The sequence below is a fragment of the Pipistrellus kuhlii genome, unplaced genomic scaffold, assembly GCF_014108245.1.
Source record: "Pipistrellus kuhlii isolate mPipKuh1 unplaced genomic scaffold, mPipKuh1.p scaffold_m20_p_11, whole genome shotgun sequence".
Taxonomy (NCBI): domain Eukaryota; kingdom Metazoa; phylum Chordata; class Mammalia; order Chiroptera; family Vespertilionidae; genus Pipistrellus; species Pipistrellus kuhlii.
The window spans coordinates 31,062,004-31,081,557 of NW_023425416.1; the positions used below are offsets into that span (position 1 = coordinate 31,062,004).

Consider the following 19,554-nt stretch of genomic DNA (forward strand, 5'->3'; position numbering starts at 1 on the left):
TACAAATAGCTCTGATTTTAAATCTGTCTTCTCTGGGTACCTGGATAAACTTCACATCTGGCTGATATCTTGGAGGCAGTCCAAAATGCAATATCCAATTTAATCTGGCACCAAATAACACGATTACATCAGCAAATTGCAAAGCCCTATTAAAAAGAAAATGTCTGATGACACAAAAAGTATATCCTTATTTCTTATTTGATTATTATAAGATTAATTTCTAAAGTATTTGGAAAAGCCTAAATAATTGAGAACTTATATTAGTCTTCAGAATCAGCTTCTACAGTAAATTTGGTCTTTCAATCTAAAATAATTTATAATGCCCTTCTATTTAAATAGTAATATAAAAGATTAAATAAGTAGAAAGTATTACCATAGGACAGCATCTATAATCTATTTCATTTATTACATTTTACCACTAGAAAAATTAATACAATTCCACTGTGGCTAATCTGGAAAAGCAGGGAATGTATAAAGAAAAAAACAAAAGCACTAATAATAATCTGAACTTATAAACTATTATTACTATCCTGGCATTATTTTCATCGAGTCTCTTTTTCTATGCAATTATATTGATACATAGTTGAGCTTATTTAATATTGTCTCATGCACTTTTGTTTATATAAATATTTTCCTTTGTCATTAATTTCTTCTTAAATACAATTAAAGGCTACATGCTTTGTTGAACACATATATTAAATTTATTAACCCTTTTCTCAATTGTTGGATATTTTATTTGTTATTAATAGTACTGGGTTGCACATTTTTATGCTTAAATTAAAAATAAATGTGGTGTGTGTTTTATTTGAGAGAGAGGAAGAGAGAGGGACAGAGAAAAGAAAGAGAAAAACATCGATTGGCTGTCTCCTATACAACCCTGACTGGGGATGGAACCCTCAACCTAGGTATTTGCCCTGTCCAGGAATCAAACCTGCGACTTTTCAGTGCATAGGATGACACTCAAACAATTGAGCCATACCGACCAGGACTATTAAATCTTAATATACACTTCATACTGATTCCTAGAAGCATATATTTTTATGATGACTGATTCACATTTCTGAATTGCTTTACAAATTATACCAAGTAAATTTTTAATAGTTTTAAATCTTAATATTTTTGTCAATATAAATTATTTTTATGTCCACACTGATATTAATATAGCCACCCTTGCATTCTTTTTGTTTACTTCATACATCTTTGCTTCTTTTTATTTTGTTTTAGATGTGGTTGTTATAATGCATGTAACTTATTATTAGTGATTCAATCTGAATGTCTCTGTCTTTTTCCAGGAGAATTCATTATCATAATTGCTGTGGGTGTTTGTTTGTTTGTTTTAACATCGTTTCTGCTTCTTGGCTATTTCCATTTTTTCCCTATTTTTTTGTCATAGAGAATCTGTTCTTTTGCTTTTGTTTTCTCTGGTAGTATGGCCTATTTTTCACAGAAATTCAGTTATAATTTCAAGTATATAGTCAAAAAAGCTATCTTCACATACTGTACTGGTCTTGTGGACCCAATTTCACAAGTTGATAAAAACTACAAGTGGAAAAATAGATTTACTTATAGATACTCTAAAATTCTTGAAATTGTTGATTCAATATAACCTAGCTTCTCACAACGTAATATTCAAAATTTCAGGGTACAATCCAAAATTAATACACACAAAAAAAAAGATAGGAAAATGTGAGCAATTCTCAAAAGAAAAGATAATGAGCCCAGCCAGTGTGGATTCAATTCCTGGTCAGGGATCGGGCCCAAGTTGTGAGCTCGAACCCCAGTAGGTGGTGTGCAGGAGGCAGCCGATCAATGATTCTCTCTCATCATTAATGTTTCTATCTTTCTCTCTCCCTCTCCCTTCCTCTCTGAAATCAATAAAAATATATGTTTTCTTTAGAAGAAAAGAAAATAGACACTAATTCTATGATGACATTGGCATTAGTAAAAAGACTTTCAAGTAGCTATTATAACTATATTACATAAGGTAAACAAAAATACTCTTGAAATACATAGAAAAATAAAAGTTTTCAGCAGACAAACAGAAAATATGAAAGAGATAGAAGGATTAAAAAGAACTGAACAGATAATCAGGGACCTATAGGACATCATCAACATGGCTAATATTTGTACTATTCCAAAAGGGGAAAAGAGATTAATGTACAAAAAAATATTTGAAAAAATCATAACTAAAATCTTTCAAAATTTGGTGAAATACACCATTTATAGATTCAAGAAGATCAGAAAACACCAAACAGGATAAACCAAAAGAAAACCATGTCCAGCCTAAACCGGTTTGGCTCAGTGGTAGAATGTCCGTCTGTGGACTGAAAGGTTCCGGGTTCGATTCCGGTCAAGGGCATGTACCTTGGTTGCGGGCACATCCCCCGTAAAGGGCATGCAAGAGGCAGCTGGTCGATGTTACTCTCTCATCGACGTTTCTATCTCTCTATCTCTCTCCCTTCCTCTCTATAAAAAATCAATAAAATATATTTTTTAAAAAAGAAAAAGAAAAAAAAGAAAACCATGTCCAAACACATCATGATCAGACTACTGAAAACCAAAGATTAAAAAAAAAATCTTGACAGCAGCTGTAGAAAAACAATATATTACATATAGGGCAACAATGATTCAAATGACTGCAGATTTCTCATCTGAAATCATGAGTTTCAGGAGATAGTGAACAACATCTTAAAAGTGCTGAAAAGTCTAAAAATAAACAGGTGTGCTTAAAATTACATGATTATTTCAGAACTCCTAGATTCATTAAAGTCACATGATAATTTAAATTAGCCTAAAATCTGCCAAGCCACTGTATTTAATTAAAATCTGGAATGTTACGCACCTGGATCTGGCAGCAGCTACACAGTTTGGATGATTGTCAGGGAGAACACCCTTTCCCATGGGGGTGGGCAAAAATGGCAATTTACATTGCTCCACCAATTTCCTGATTCCCTCCTCTGCATGGGCATAAGCAGCACCTACAAGAAATGCAAATAAATGTATTGGACAAGTCAAATTAAGCTCCGGACCCTTAAAACAGTTCATGTGAAATTGCCTTCAAAATTTCTCAAATTTTCTCCTGCTTATACAGGCTTAAACTCAAAACAAATGATTATGGTTTTTATCTTTGGTATTTAAAAATGTTTAAGCAAGCAATAGTTCTGCCCTAGCCAGTGTGGTTCAGTTGGTTGGAATGTCCTTCTGTGCACAAAAGGATAAAGAGTTTGATTCCCAGTGAGAGCATATACCTCTCCTTTCTTCTCTCTTTAAACTCAATAGAAATATATCCTTGGGTGAGGATTAAAAAAAAAAAAAAAAGCTATAGTTGTAGTTTCTTCTCTAACATTATTCTCAATCCAGCCCGGCCAACATGGCTCTCACTGAATGCTGATCTATGAACCAGGAGGTCACAGTTCAATTCCCAGTCGGGGCACATGCTTGGGTTGTGGGCTTGATCCTCAGTGTGGGACATGCAGAAGGCAGTTGATCAGCAATTCTCTCTCATCATTGATGTTTCTCTTTCCCTCCTTTTTCCTCTCTGAAATCAATAAAAATATATTCTAAAAAATAATCTCAATTCTCCTAAAGGATGCTCATAACAAAAATTACATCTAACATCTTTGCTGCTCTCAATTGCCTGTTCTATGCTATAGTTCTACTGAATCACTACTCACAATTCCCTGAACATACTGTATTTACTGATAGGCCTAATTAAGAAAGGACTTTGCCCTCCCAGGGGAAGGCTCCCTTCCGCCTCACACATTGCTACCAGCTAATGTGGACTGCAATCTCCTAGTCTAGGCATGGAAATCCTAACAAGGGGCACACGTTTCTAAAGTTCTGTAGATCTCTTCACAGGCTGTATACAGTGTTGTGACTGCAACAGGTTAACCCAAGCGGCCCACATAGCATTTATTTTTACAGTGTGTGCCTACAGAATAGCAGTATGCCCATTTCAAACTCACTGTTTGAATATAGGGATGATTTCATTTCTAATGTCATCCAGGTCACTATATTTCATTTTAGCCACTTAGTTTTATGGGCTAGTAGAATATTACTCCATATTCAGGAGTTACAATCCTCTACTGAATTCCAGTAAATAGTGTACCTTCAGATTCAATATAATGTTCTCCTCATAAAATTACCGTAGCCCAGTGGTCGGCAAACTCATTAGTCAACAGAGCAGCAAACCGCAGCTCGAGCCACCTGTGGCTCTCGAGCCGCAATTTGCCGACCACTGCCTTAGCCCAACCAGAGTGGCTTGGTTGGTTGAGCATTGTCCCATACACCGGAAGGATGCCAGTTCAGTTCCCAGTCAGGGCACATGTGTGGGGTCATTCTCCAGTCAGGACATGTATGGAAGGCAACCAACCAATAGATGTTTCCCTCTCACCTAGATGTTTCTCTTTCTTCCTTCTTCTCTCTAAGCATGTCCTCTGGAAAGGATTTAAAAAAAAAAAAAAAAAAAAGCTGCCTTAAAAAGATCTTTTCTCAGACATATAGGAGGAAAAGTAGTTGCTTTTTCTTATCTGGGAAGTTTCTTCCATTCTCCTTCTTACCGCAGTATCTTTTGCCTACCCAGTTCTCTCTTCCCAAACTGCCTTTGTTCCCTTTGTCTATTGAGGGACTTATCAAACATTTTTTCAAGGTGTAACCTCAGTATTATCTCTTCTGGTTAGCCTGTCAACACCAACTAGCTCCATGAGACAACGACTGCTTCCCTTGAGAAGCCACCTCACTTCTATACACACCATTTAAGAGTATACTGCACTTGTTACCAGGTCTATTTCACTATAGGTAGGGGTACCATTATTTCTCTGTTTACCTCAAAAACATTTTCTAGGCTCCCTGCCTTATCATCACTCATTGATATTGGTTAGAGAAAGAATAAAAACGAACACCCACTAAATTTTCTCTATTTGTTGTGTTAATTATAATAATACTACTGAGATAGTTAATATTTTTTTTACAAGTAAGGTACTTGAGACTCAAAGCACTTATTTGCCAAGATCAGAGAGCTATTATATCATACTAGAAGCTGAGTGCATGAAATTTGTGCACTTGCGGGGAGGGCCCCTCAGCTTGGCCTGCGACCTCTAGCAGTCTGGGAGCCCTGAGAGGATGTCCAACTGACAGCTTAGTAAGCTGTCAGTCAGACATCGTGAACATTGCCATAGAGGCAGGAGAGGCTCCCACCACTGCCACGTGCTCGCCAGCCATGAGCCGGGCTTCTGGCTGAGCAGTGCTCCCCCTATGGGAGCACACTGACCACCAGGAAGCAGCTCCTTGTGTTGAGTGTCTGCCCTCTGGTGGTCAGCGTGCATCATAGTGACCAGTCATTCCACTATTCGGTCATTTGCATATTAGCCTTGTATTATGTAGGATAAGCTGTAGATGAGGCCCCCTAGGACAATAATGCAAAAAATTCACTGTTAACTCATTCTTGAATTGCCCCCACTTAAAGTCAAATTGCAACACCCCCCCCCCCCCCCCCCCCCCCCCCCCCCCCCCCCGCCCCCCTGTGAACCACTGGGCTTGACACTTTTCCTCTGAGCTTCATTGCTGAATACATATGCATATACTATGAGAACTGTAATCTCTTCTCCACCTACCTCACTGGGTTGTCATGAAGAGGTTCTGAGCTAATAAACTTAGAAATGTTTCATCAAGTAAGTGATATCTAAATGGGAAGGGATTGTTATATTTAAGCCCATGGGTACCCTCACAGGTAGCAGGTGCTGATTAGGGAGGAGGGCACCATTGTTTCCTGGGACACTCCTCTCAGACCCCCCAGGGAACTTGGCTTCAGCTTCTGGCCCCCTGCTGCCCACGCATCAAAATGCAAATTGGTCGTTATGGGGACACCATAGCGGCAATTGGCATATTACCTCTTTATATGTATAGATAACTGCATTCAACTCAGCTCTGACTTCAATTTTTTTTGTTGTTGTTCACCATTTCCATTTAAGTAATTTTTAGTTTCTATGTAGTTAGTTCCTTAGTAGTTGACAATTAACTAATATGGTCATACGTAATTTATAGCCTCCTCAGCTCTAGAACATAGAATGGATACTGTAATAAACTGCTCAAAGAAATATAAATTGGTACAATACCTTAGGAGAAAGCAATCTGACAATGTGCACCAAAAGCCTTAAAATATGAATATCTTTAACTTAATTATTTTCTTTCTGAAAATCTGTTTTATATCCTAAATATGGAAAAAGTTTTATGCACAAACATGCTTGTCACAACTATTCTAAACAAACAAACAGAAACTGATAAAGATTTAAATATTTGCCAGTAAAGTGTTAGTATATACATAGTAAATATTAAAAATTAAACTTAGCGGAGGAAAATTAAGACCATGAAAAAAATGTTATAGTGTTAAATGACCTAAGTAAGAATATGATCATAATATATAAAATATACAATCCAAAAAGCAATAGAAAAGTACTACCTGTTAAAAACGTATGTTTTTGGATGAAAGGATTTCTTTCTAATTTTAGAGTTTCCAAAATTTTCTATTAAATTTTTTTTTTTTTTTTTTTTTTTTTTTATCCTGGTGGTTTTGGCTCAGTAGATAGAGCATCAGCCCTCGGAATGAAGGGTCCCAGGTTCGATTCCGGACAAGGGCATGTACCTTGGCTGCAGACCTCATCTCCAGCCCCAGTCAGCATATGGGAGGCAACCAATCAATGTGTCTCTCTCACATCCATGTTTCTCTCTCTCTGTCTCTCCTCCTCCTTCCACTCTCTCTAAAACAAAAAATCAATGGAAAAATATCATCTAGTGAGGATTAACAACAAAAATTTTACAATGCAAAAAAACGTACTATTACTCATAAGACCAAAGAAATGCATTAGGTGATATTCCCAAAGGACAAGAACAGGCATTCTACAACAATTCTATGATTTCAAAACTAATAAATAATGCTCTATCTATTGGATGAAGAGAACTCTTATTCCAATTTCAAACATTAAACTAGATGTTAACAATGAAGACAACTTCTAAAAACAGAAACAGCATTCCTTCAAAAACCAGCAAGATTTAGAGTTTCATTCAGTGCTACCTTTCCCAATGATAAGAAGGGGCTGTTTGGCATTCCTAATAACAGATGCTGCCATCTGCACAGCAGAAGTCTCAGCCATACTAACAGGAGGTGGCATGCAGCACTCCACGTACCTGGAAATAAAGAGTTCTGTTAACTAAAAAGAGACCAATTTATAAATGTATTATGAAAATATAAAATATATAAAAAGGTAGAAAAAATAGCACAATAAATTCCATATTCCCAAAATGTAGATTCAATAATTACTATCATTTTACCACATTTGCTTCACACATACACACAAAAACGTGCACATAAAGATTTCTTTTCCTGAATCATTTTAAAGTAAATTATAGGCATCAAGACTTAAAAACTTCCCCATGCAGCTATAAAAGATACTTTCTCATATGTAGCCATAATATCCTTACCACATCTAATAAATTAACAGTTACTCATTAGTATCATCTAATAGTCAAATGAGTTGAAAGGAAATTTGAGTTAATGGCTTTACATTGTAGTAGTAGTTGTAGTAATAGTAAAAACATCCTAAAAGCTAGTATTATTAAATATACCTACTATGTGCCATTTATTCTCACTTAAATTTCAAAACAATGAGGTTAGGTATTACCATTATCTTCACCATTGGGGGGGAAAATTCAGAAAGTAAAGTAACTTGCCCAGGGGTCAGAGACTGGATTGAACTAGGTTTCTCTGTTTTCAAAGTCCATGCTTTTAACTATCTTACTATATTTTCATTCACTGGGTTAGCAAATATTTCAGTACCATAATATATATTAGTAAAATAAATATTAAAGCTTTATAGTTAAATAATTCTGGACATCAAGTCCTCAGTGTTTTATTTCACTTATTCTAATGAATAAACACCTGAATATACTGTCCAACACTTAGGCATTATAATATAAAAAATTTTTTTAAAAAAGGACATTCAAATCTTTACAGATTTTTTAAAGAAAGCTTACAGAGTTAACTTACCTGAGACTCATCTCTCCTTCCCCTGCCCAATATTATTTGGAATATCATGCTCAGGTATTATGCAGAAGAGAGTTCCTTTTGCTCTGACTCTCCCAAATAGATGTCCTTTTGCTTAGAAACCTCTGAGTGTACAGAAATGTCCACTTTCTCCCTGTGGTCACTAGAAGGCCACTTGGTCCACAGTAGCAGAAATGTACTAAGTGGTTCCCAGGGCGATTCATTAACCCAAGTACACATCAGTACCAGGGGTGACTTAGATGCCAATGAAAAATATTTTACACTTCCTGTCCACTCAGTGTTTATTTAAGTAATAAATACCTGGTGTTGAAATATTTTTAAATAACTGAGTCAGACTAAAATTTATAATGTTGAGTTCTAATTATTTTCAACAGTCTCCTCATCTCTTGTTTTACACTATAAGGACTCTAAGTGACTACACTATATTAATGAGAATGTATTATCTATGGGTACTGTAAGAATAATTCCAAATAAGTTCAGGAAGCTCCAAGTATTTTATTTAGTAATTAACCCCCAAAATAATTACTAAATAATACCATTTTAATTCAGAGAAGCCCTTTGACTAGGATTCAACTTAATTACTAAATCAAGTTAAGATAAATGGCCCTAGCCGGCTTGGCTCAGTAGATAGAGTGTCGGCCTGCAGACTGAAGAGCTGCAGGTTTGATTTCGGTCAAGGGCATGTGCCTGGGTTGCGGGCTTGATCCTCAGTGTGGGGTGTGCAGGAGGCAGCTGATAAATGATTCTCTTTGATTATCATTGATGTTTCTATCTCACCCTCTCCATTTCCCTCTGAAATCAATAATAAAAAATAAAAAAAGGTTAAGATAAATGAATATTAACTATGCCAGCTGGCATGGCTCAGTGGTTGAATGTTGACCTATGAACTAGGTCACGGTTATATTCCCAGTCAGGGCACATGCTGGATTACAGGCTCAGTCTCCAGCGTGGGGCATGCAGGAGGCAGTATCTCAACAGAAATCTCAACATTGATATTTCTATCTTTCTCTCCCTCTCCCTTCCTCTCTGAAATCGATAAAAATATTTTTTTAAAAGATTAACTTATAAACTGCTAAGTAAATTCCTTTCAAGGTAAGCATTGTAATACAATTAAGGAAAAATCTAGCATAACTATTACTCACTTTATAGAATTCACATTCACCTGAAGGTTCACAAAATCTGCAGGTATGTCAATATAGCAAGCACCTGGACGACCATAAATACTGCTTCTTACAGCCTAAATTTATTATAAATAAAAGAAAATGTTTTAAAAAAAAATCTCAATCCTTATTATCATATTTTACCCAAACAACTTAAAATTGTGAAATAAACAGTTTTAATTTTTCTGGATATCCTTAGTTGGAGAGATAAACAATTTTAATTAAATTTGAAGTATCCTCTATTAATTTTATATACAGTTGACCCTTAGATAATATGGGGTTTGGAACCCCAATCCCCCATGCAATAAAAAAATACAACTTTTGACTCTCCCAAAACTTAATTACTAAACAGCTTACTGTTGACCTTAGAAATAACATAAACAGTCAATTGATATATATTTTTGTATTCGATAAAGTAACCAAAAAATATTAGGAAAATCATAAAGAAGGAAAAATACATTTATAGTACTGTACAGTCTTTATTGAAAAAAAAATCTGCATACAAGTGGACTGGCACAATTCAAACCCATGTTGTTCAAGGGTCAATTGTATCTTAAAAGAGATTTTTGTTTAAAAGGAGAAAGATAGCCGAAACCAGTTTGGCTCAGTGGTAGAGCGTCGGTCTGCAGACTGAAATGTCCAAGGTTCGATTCCGGTCAAGGGCATGTACCTGGGTTGTGGGCACATCCCCAGTAGGGGGTGTGCAAGAGGCAGCTGGTCGATGTTTCTCTCTCATCGACGTTTCTAGCTCTCTATCTCTCTCCCTTCATCTCTGTAAAAAATCAATAAAACATATTTAAAAAATAAAAATAAAAATAAAAATAAAAGGAGAAAGGTAAAGTAACTATTCACTTAGACCATTAAAATTGACATTCTATTACACTTTCGTCTTAAAAATTACCTAATAGGCCGAAACCAGTTTGGCTCAGTAGATAGAGCGTTGGCCTGCGGACTGAGAGGTCCCAGGTTCGATTCCAGTCAGGGGCATGTATCCTGGTTGTGGGCACATCCCCCATGGGAGGTGTGCAAGAGGCAGCTGATCGATGTTTCTAGCTCTCTATCCCTCTCTCTTCCTCTCTGTAAAAAATCAATTTATATATATATATATATATATATATATTTTTAATATGATCCAGTGACATTTTTTTAAAAAATTAAAAAAATTACCTAATAGGCTCTGTCGGCCAAGTCTTCATAACATGTACTTTCACCTGCTTTCTAATCCTATGACTTGGCAGTTTTCAGAAACTGTGATGTTGTAACGTGTCAAATGATTTCTATAACACATGGTATTGAAAAAGCTCAAATGTAAGCTCACATATAAATTAAGTTGGTAAACTAAAATTATAATATGCTGTTTAATCAATTAAGGGATTGTTTTATACGCATGAGTACTAATTTTTAAGAACAATCTTGCAAAAGCCTAAAAGAAAGGGTACTCAGAATTCCATTATATCTTTTTTTTTTTTTACTTTTCCATAATTAAAAAAACTGAAGTACAGGAAAAACTTTGTTTTTCAAAAGTGACTTAATTTATCTGTTTCTCTAATTAAATATAATGGCAGTAAATATTAAAATGTATACAGTTCTTTAACAATATCATTTTTAACTATGTGAATATGTTCCAAATTATTACTCATTCAATTGAGAATAAAAATGACACAGATATGAGCAACTGAGAAAAACCAGTTGACTTGGAGGGCTTGAATTAAATACTGTACCTTTTCGATAACAGATGGAATGGCTTCTATGCTGCTTGGCCGGACAGAGAACTTGCTATATAATCTACAAGCTTCAACCTATATGCAAAAAGAAAATCACTTAAAATTCAGTTCACAGGTCATATTACTCTTCTGAAAGAAGACAAAATATTAAGTCATTACTTTCTATGGACACTATGCATTACCTGGAATATTTCATAATAGCCTATGCAAAGCACAATCAAATTTCTGCCTCAGTATGATTCAGGAAGCAAATCAAACAAGACACCATTTTCATTTACAAAAATAAAAAACTTAGATAATACACAGCATCTACCATAACAAAGGAAAGCAGGCACTCATTGCTGGTCAGAGTATAAATGAGAAGGGAAGTTGACAATGTCTTATAAAAATTAAAATGAGTATATTGTTGGGCCCAGAAATTCCACAGCAAGGAATATACAATTTAGTTGGCATGCTGTTTGGGTCATATAAATTCGGTAGTGTTAAAATTTCATTGTTTAATGTACCTTAAAATACTATACAGAAATTGTTTCTCTTGATACTTGGTATGAAATCTACGGAATGATTGGTAATCTTAAGTCCCACAAGTGTGATAGAATTAAGATTACTTCCCAACTTTCAGTCTATTCATAGTCATGTTGTTTAGTTTTAAATATTTCCATAAGAAATTGAAATTTGAATCTTTCTTTTCAAACTGTTCATTTCATTTAATAAAATTCTATTATTTTCCTTTTTGGGAAAAATATTTGTAATGGATATTATCTTCTGCTTTATTTTAATCTACAAAGCTTTTGTAGTAACTTTAAATTTCCTTTTACATAACTATCTGCTCTACTTATTTTTCAAATACAGATATCAACATCTTTAAAAAAACTGTTGTTCTGAAACCGGTTTGGCTCAGTGGATAGAGCATCGGCCTATGGACTGAAAGGTCCCGGGTTTGATTCCGATCAAGGGCATGTACCCAGTAGGGGGTGTGCAAGAGGCAGCTGATAGATGTCTCTCATTGATGTTTCTAACTCTCTATCCCTCTCTCTTCCTCTCTGTAAAAAAATTAATAAAATATATTTTAAAAACAAAACAAAACTGCTGTTGTTATCTACCACTGCAATTCCTTTCAAGAGTATAAAAATATAACATTTTCATTAACCTATATCAAGATCTAGTTTAAGTCATATACAAAATTAGCCGAAACCAGTTGGCTCAGTGGATAGAGCGTCAGCCTGCGGACTGAAGGGTCCCGGGTTCGATTCCGGTCAAGGGTATGTACATTGGTTGCGGACACATCCCCAGTGGGGGGGGTGCAGGAAGCAGCTGGTCGATGTTTCTCTCTCATCGATGTTTCTAGCTCTCTATCCCTCTCCCTTCCTCTCTGTAAGAAATCAATAAAATATATTTTTAAAAATCATATATAAAATTATATGTTTCCATTTGAAGTTCTCACATGATTCCTAATTTACCTACACGCTTTGCCTAATGGTTTTAACTTTGTGTTATAAATGCTCAAATATATTCATATCTTAAGTGTTAATTAACATTCACTCTCACCTATTTGCTTTCTACAACAATTCTTAAAACTGTAGCATTCATTGACAAATTCTTTCAAGTTTTTAAAATTTTTCAAATACTTTCCTTTAGCCCTCTAAAATAAAAATGAACTTGCCAGAGTCTACTAGTAGTTGTTTGAGTAGGATTTTTCCCTCTCAACATTTTACTTCCCGAAAGTCTGAGATACATAGTACAAAAACAATTTTTATTCCTATATTTTCTTGACTCTTTGGAGAACCTATTTTTAGTTTAAAAGCCTGACCAAAATGTGTATTTCTTAAAAGACTGCTCATAAACAGAGCCTAAGCTTTCTTAATATCAACATTGAAATTGCCTTATAGTTCAGGAATTTTACCTCTAAATTATCTCAGTAATTCTTTTATTTTAATTGTTTATTTTATAGACGGAAGTTTATTTCTTCTCCATAAATCTTTTGGCATTTATTTAAAATTTATAGTTGACATATAATATTCTTCTCCACAAATCTTAACAGGGTGTAATTATGTAACTAAACTCTAGAGGAAAATCTTAGAGTTGGGTACCTGAGGAAACTCCTGGAAGGCTCCCATTGTTTCCTGACCTCTTTCAGAGGAACCACCAATCACAATCAAGGGCCTGAAATTCATTTTTTAAAAGAGAATTACAAATTGTAAAATATTCAGCAAAGTGGCCAATGAATATACTAAAATGGATATTTAAAAAATAGAGACATAGAATGAGGATTAAATTTTCCCTAAAAACTGTAGATTTAAAAATTTAGGAAATAACCTAATGTCAGAGAACCCTTCCTCAGTTTCAGAAAAATCTGAAATTTATAGTAAATGTTTTTCTTCCATGCCCCTCTCTCCACAACCTCTTTTGGATGCTAATGCTAAACCTCTAGGTGTAGCGATTTAAAATGAATTTTTATGTCCTTCCTATTATTCTTGGGATTAAGAGGAGGATAAATTTTTTATAATAAACTTTAAATAAATACTTTATGAATTGATGAAAAGATAACCCCCTTTAACATGATTTTATTGGTAAAGTACCAGAGACGGGTCTAAAAACAAGGTCAAAGAAATATAATAAAAATTTTAATTTCAACTGTCTTGCCAATTATGTAAGAAAAGATGAATAATTTAATACATTCTTGCATACTGATCTAAGATATTTAAAAAAATAATTATTCACCGAGACTGGTTTGGCTCAATGGATAGAGCGTCGGCTTGGGGACTGAAAGGTCCCGAGTTCGATTCCGGTCAAGGGCATGTACCTTGGTTGCGGGCATATCCCCAGTAGGGGGTGTGCAAGAGGCGGCTGATCGATGACTCTCTCTGATCGATGTTTCTAGCTCTCTATCTCTCTCCCTTCCTCTCTGTACAAAATCAATAAAATATATTTTAAAAAATAAAAAAATAAAAAAATAAAATAAAAAAATAATTATTCACTTAAACAGAACTACACACATGTTCAAATACATATACAGATATACAGGAGTGGGCAAAGTCGATGTTTTGGTTTTTGGGGTTTTGTGGGTTTTTTTTTGCCACTGTGACATTCTTTTGAGTTTTTAATAAAGCTATTGTAGTAACCATAACCTGCATGTCTTTTTTCATATAAACAACTGTAAACTTACTTTTGCCCACACCTGCATGTATGTGTGTGTGCGAGTGTGTATTCAGTATTGGTTTCTAGGTGCACGAATTACTGATAGTTTTAAAATTTTCTTAACACTCTTCTTCATTTAATTTTCATTAAGCCATTCTCTTAAGCACTTAAGTTTTTCCACCCCAGACCAGCAGTTGCTCCATATATAAAATCATGCACTGACATTCTTAAGAAAATATTTTCAATAATAACAATCTAATTACCAACAGTTCATGTTTGCATTTGCCATACCACCCAAGGCGTGCACGAGACCTGGGCCAGAAACAACAAGGCATACTCCCGGCCTAAAAGCAAAACAATTGTTTTTATTAAAAACAAGTCAAATGCAAGACTTGATTCATACCACTTACAGTGAAACATGGTAACGTTCTTGGACTTCAGAGGAAGGGCATATAGGTCTTTTCTACAATTGGTAAAACAATTATTAAAATATTTTTTGAATTAGAAAAAAAAAAATAGAAAGATACTAGTCTTCCTGCAGGAAATAAGGTACCTATCATCTTCACATGGTGTTTCACTAACCTCTTCACATTTTACTCTTATTATATCTGGCTAAGACACGTTGACTGCATACAGAAGCAAAATTTTGAGTGCTGATTACATTTGTGAATGGAAAAACAGAGTATCTTTAAAATTTTTCTTAACAAGTAAATATAATGTCAATTGACCTTTGAAAGTAATTTTGAAATATAGTGTTCTGTCCAACTCTTTAAAATTGAATTTGAATGCTTTACCCTTGATAACTTTCTAAGCTTACAACACCAAGGAAAAGTTATCTTCATATAATTCACTTTGTTATTTTACATTTATAAAGCATTTCTGTAGGAACCCGTGATTAAGACAGCCTTGAAAAGAAATGGAAATAAAACAAAGACTTTAGCTTACCTGCCTGTCAGATATCCAACCGCAGAGGCAGCGTAACAAGCCTATAAAAAAAACACACACAAAAAAAACAACACTGGGACTTGAGCATATTGGGATCCTTCTAATAATCACATGTATAATAACTTAATTTTTGTTTTAACACTCACCCAATATTATTTTCCATTGAATTTTTTAGAGAGAGTGGAAGGGAGGAGGAGAGACAGAGAGAGAGAAAAACATTAATGTGAGAGAAACTCATTGATTGGTTGCCTCCCACACAGGCCCCAACCAGGGCAGAGATCGAGCCTGCAACCAAGGTATGTGCCCTTGACCAGAATCAAACCCAGGACCTTTCCGTCCACAGGCCAACACTATCCACTGAGCCAAACCAGTTATAGCTAATAATGTATTATTAAGTAAGAGACTAGAACTTAATTGTGAAGAAAGAACTGGAAAACCTTCTATTTTAACAAGTAATGTTCTACCTGTAAATTCCAAATAATGGTTTACTGAATCTAGTTTTTGTTTTTCAAGGAATTTGCCCATATGATCTAGTTTATTCACAATATCCTCTTACACAAAATAAACTAGTGACCAAAAACAATGAAGCATGCAACAGAGTGATGTATTTCAGAGGGAACAGGTGGGCAGAGATTAGCCAATGAACTTATAAGAATAGCGCATTGACAGACAATAATTTGGGGAAGGCCTGGGAAGGGGACCAGAGTGGAGTTGAAGGGATGAATGGAGAGGGAAAAGGGACCATCTGTAATAGTTTCAACAATAAAGATAATTTTTTTTAAAGTGAAATGAGAATTAAAAAACAAAAGAAAAACAGAAGTCCTGGCACATGCTACATGAATGAACCTTGAGGACACTATACTAAGTGAAATAATCCAGACACAAATACTGTATAACTTCGTTTACATGAGGTATCTAAAGTAGTCAAATTCACAGAAACAGAAAGGAGAATGGTGGTTGCCTGGGGCTATGGGAGCAGGGTAAATGGGGAGTTATTTAATGGGTACAGAGTTCCAGTTTCTATAGAAAGTTTTGGAGAGCTGTTACAAAGCAATGTGAATGTACACTTAAAAAAATGGTTAAGAGCTGTGCATTTAATAATGGTTAAGATGGCAAATTTTATGATTTTTTTTACCACAATTAAAAAATACACACAAGGCCGAAACCAGTTTGGCTCAGTGGTAGCGCGTCGGTCTGCGGACTGAAAGGTCCCAGGTTCGATTCCGGTCAAGGGCATGTACATTGGTTGCAGGCACATACCCGGTAGGGGGTGTGCAAGAGGCAGCTGGTCGATGTTTCTCTCTCACCGATGTTTCTAGCTCTCTCTCTATCTCTCTCCCTTCCTCTCTGTAAGAAAAATCAATAAAAATATTTTAAAAAATAAATTTAAAAATTAATTAAAAATACACATATGTATAAGTATACAAAGTGATTCAGAGGACCAGGGCTCTAAATGAAAAGAAATTTTAGGAATACCTTAATCAATTTCTGCTTTAATTTTATATATATATATATATATATATATATGATTTTAAAAATCCATGCTTAAATATGTCTAAGTAGATTTTAATAAGTATAAAACTCCTAATAAAAAATATTTCTTCTTACAATTGCTTAAATATCTTCAAAATCAAGAGAAATGTTCCCTTTTTTGTTCCTAATATTGGTAATTTGTGTGTTTTTTGCCCTTTTATTCTTCATCAGTCTTGCTAGGGATTTGTCAAATTTATTAATATTTTCAAAGAACCAGTTTTTTACTTCACTGATTTTTTTGTTGTTCATTTGTTTTCTATTTCATTTATTTATTTTTTTAAATATATTTTATTGATTTTTCATATATATATATATATATATATATATATATATATTTTTTTTTTTTTTTTTTTTTTTTTTAACAAGAGTGTCTGCAGGCCGACACTCTATCCACTTAGCCAAACCAGTTTCGCTTATTTCATTTATTTTTGCTCTTTTATTATTTTACTCCTTTAATTTTGGGTTTAATTTGGTTTTCTTTTTTTAGCTTTTTAAAATGTAATCTTACATTTGAAGTTTTTGAACTTCTTTATTAATAGATGCATTTGAAACTATTTCCATTAAGAACTGCTTTAGCTATCACAAGTTTGGTATCACATTTTTTTAAAAATATATTTTTTATTGATTTTGTACAGAGAGGAAGGGAGAGAGATAGAGAGCTAGAAACATCGATGAGAGAGAGTCATCAAACAGCTGCCTCTTGCACACCCCCACTGGGAATATGCCCACAACCAAGGTACATGCCCTTGACCGGAATCGAACCCGGGTCCCTTCAGTCCCCAAGCCGACGCTCTATCCATTGAGCCAAACAAGTCTCCGCTGGTATCATTTTTAATATATATTTTTATTGATTTTATAAAGAGAGGAAGGAAGAGAGAATCAATGAGAGAGAATCATGGATTGGCTGCCTCCTACATGGGATGTAGCCCGCCCAGACATGAGCCCTGACCAGAAATTGAACCGGTGACTTCTTGATGGACTGGCTGGGCTGGCAATCGCATTTTTTTTTAAATTATCATTCAATTCAAAATTTCCATTGTTATTTCCTCCTCAACACATTGGTCTCCTTTTTCATTAGTGATATTAGTAATTTGTATTTTTGTTCTCACGTTCTCTAGTTAGGTCTTCCTTTGACTACTGCAAAAAGTCAGGTTGACATTCCTTATGCATTAGGAATGTCCTACAAGCATCTCAAACTCATGACCAAATTGAGACTCATTACTTTTCCTCTTCAAATTGGCTCTTTCCTCTGTATTCCCCAACTGAGTCAGTGGCACGATGATCCAACTAGTCAGTCAAGCAAGCCCCAACCTCGGAATCGCCTCCAGGAGAGCCTGTCCTCTCCTTCCTAGCTGGTTAAGTCTATTCACCCTTTAACACAGCTTGGCATCCTCTCCTCCAGGAGCCCTCAGAAGTCTTAGGCTGAGCACGGTATCTCTTTCTGGACTTCCACAGCACCCTGGATATATCTCAACCACAGTATTTACCGCATTATAATAAAACTGTTCGTTTGTGCCTGTCTCCACAGCTAGGTTATAAGCTGCTCAAGGACAGGAACTGTCGTTCATCTCCACATCCAGTGTCCAAGGAAGTACCTGAGACCCAAGGAGGCCTGCAGCTAAGATTATGGGGACTGATAAAGCTTGAAGCTGCCTTTCTTTGTTCTTCTTCTTCTTCTTTTTTTTTTTTTTATTGATTTCATATTGAAAAAGAGGAGGAAAGTGGGAGAGAGAAAGGGACAGGGAGAGAGAGAAACATGAATGATGTGAGAGAATCATTGATTGGCTGCCTCCTGCATCCCCTCCACCAGAGATCAAGCCCTTAACTTGGGCATGTGCCCTGACTGGAATCAAACTGTGACCTCCTGGTTCATAGCCTGACGCTCAACCATTGAGCCAAGCCTCTAAGAACAGTAGCAGCGTGATGTGGTAGAACAAGCACTGGCCTGGGATTTAGGACACCTGAGTTCTAATCATAGCTGTACCTTCTGTGACATGTCACCTTGCAGGGACACCTGCTACATGACATGCGACCTGGCCTTCCCCCATTCATAGCACAGGTACTGAGAACCTACCACGTGCAGGAACCACCTAGGGCCGTGGTTGATAAACTGCGGCTTGCAAGCCACATGCGGCTCTTTGGCCCCTTGAGTGTGGCTCTTCCACAAAATACCTCGGTCTGGGCGAGTCTATTTTGAAGAAGTGGGGTTAGAAGAAGTTTAAGTTTAAAGAATGTGGCTCTCCAAACAAATTTCAATTGTTGTCCTGTTGATATTTGGCTCTGTTGACTAATGAGTTTGCTGATCACTGTCCTAGGTGATACAGATGTGTCAGGAAGAGATAATACCCCTATCCTCCTGGAGCTCAAAGACTAATAGGGGAATCAGACCAGTGGAATAATGCACAGAAATAAACACGTAACAGGTAGTTATGAGAGTGAAAGACAGGGGACCCAGACTCAGACATGGAAACTGTCCCAATTCTGACACATTTCGCAGAGCAGTGTACAGGCAGTCCTTGGGTTACATCAGACTCGACAAACAGCATTTCATGGTTACATCACCATCTTCCATTTATTTATTTAAAATAAAGTTCCGGCCCTAACCGGTTTGGCTCAGTGGATAGAGCTTCGGTCTGCGGACTGAAGGGTCTTGGGTTCAATTCCGGCACATCCCCAGTGGGGAGTGTGCAAAAGGCAGCTGATCAATGATTCTCTCTCATTGATGTTTTTAACTCTCTATCCCTCTCTCTTCCTCTCTGTAAAAAATCAATAAAATATACATTTTTTTAAATAATCAAATAAAAATAAAGTTGCCATTTCAACGTATGTACATATGTGCTTTCTGTTTTTTATTACTTATTTACCACAAATAAAGGTCAGGGATTGTTATCTTTCATTAAATTTTTTTTTTACTGTTTCACTTCATTACTGCTGTGTATGTGCTCCATGTGAGTGAGGTAGCTTTACCTTGCCGCTGTAGGAACGGATCTCCCAC

The 19,554-nt window shown here is 35.7% G+C and overlaps 1 protein-coding gene across 6 annotated transcripts in view; it reads right to left on the minus strand.

Annotated features, from left to right (window-relative positions):
• HACL1 (2-hydroxyacyl-CoA lyase 1) overlaps positions 1-19,554 on the minus strand; it is a 41,717-nt gene that overhangs the window by 21,125 nt on the left and 1,038 nt on the right. For 5 of the 6 annotated variants that reach the window (XM_036431528.2, XM_045579305.1, XM_036431529.2 and 2 more), the window contains exons 3-10: positions 15,027-15,067; positions 14,345-14,425; positions 13,034-13,106; positions 10,941-11,018; positions 9,202-9,296; positions 7,070-7,182; positions 2,843-2,978; positions 41-146 (exon numbers count right to left, since the gene is read on the minus strand). In XM_036431528.2, coding sequence (XP_036287421.1) covers positions 41-146; positions 2,843-2,978; positions 7,070-7,182; positions 9,202-9,296; positions 10,941-11,018; positions 13,034-13,106; positions 14,345-14,425; positions 15,027-15,067 — 723 coding nt within the window. The remainder of the gene's footprint in view (positions 1-40; positions 147-2,842; positions 2,979-7,069; positions 7,183-9,201; positions 9,297-10,940; positions 11,019-13,033; positions 13,107-14,344; positions 14,426-15,026; positions 15,068-19,554) is intronic. The other variant, XM_045579306.1, reaches the window with a different exon arrangement.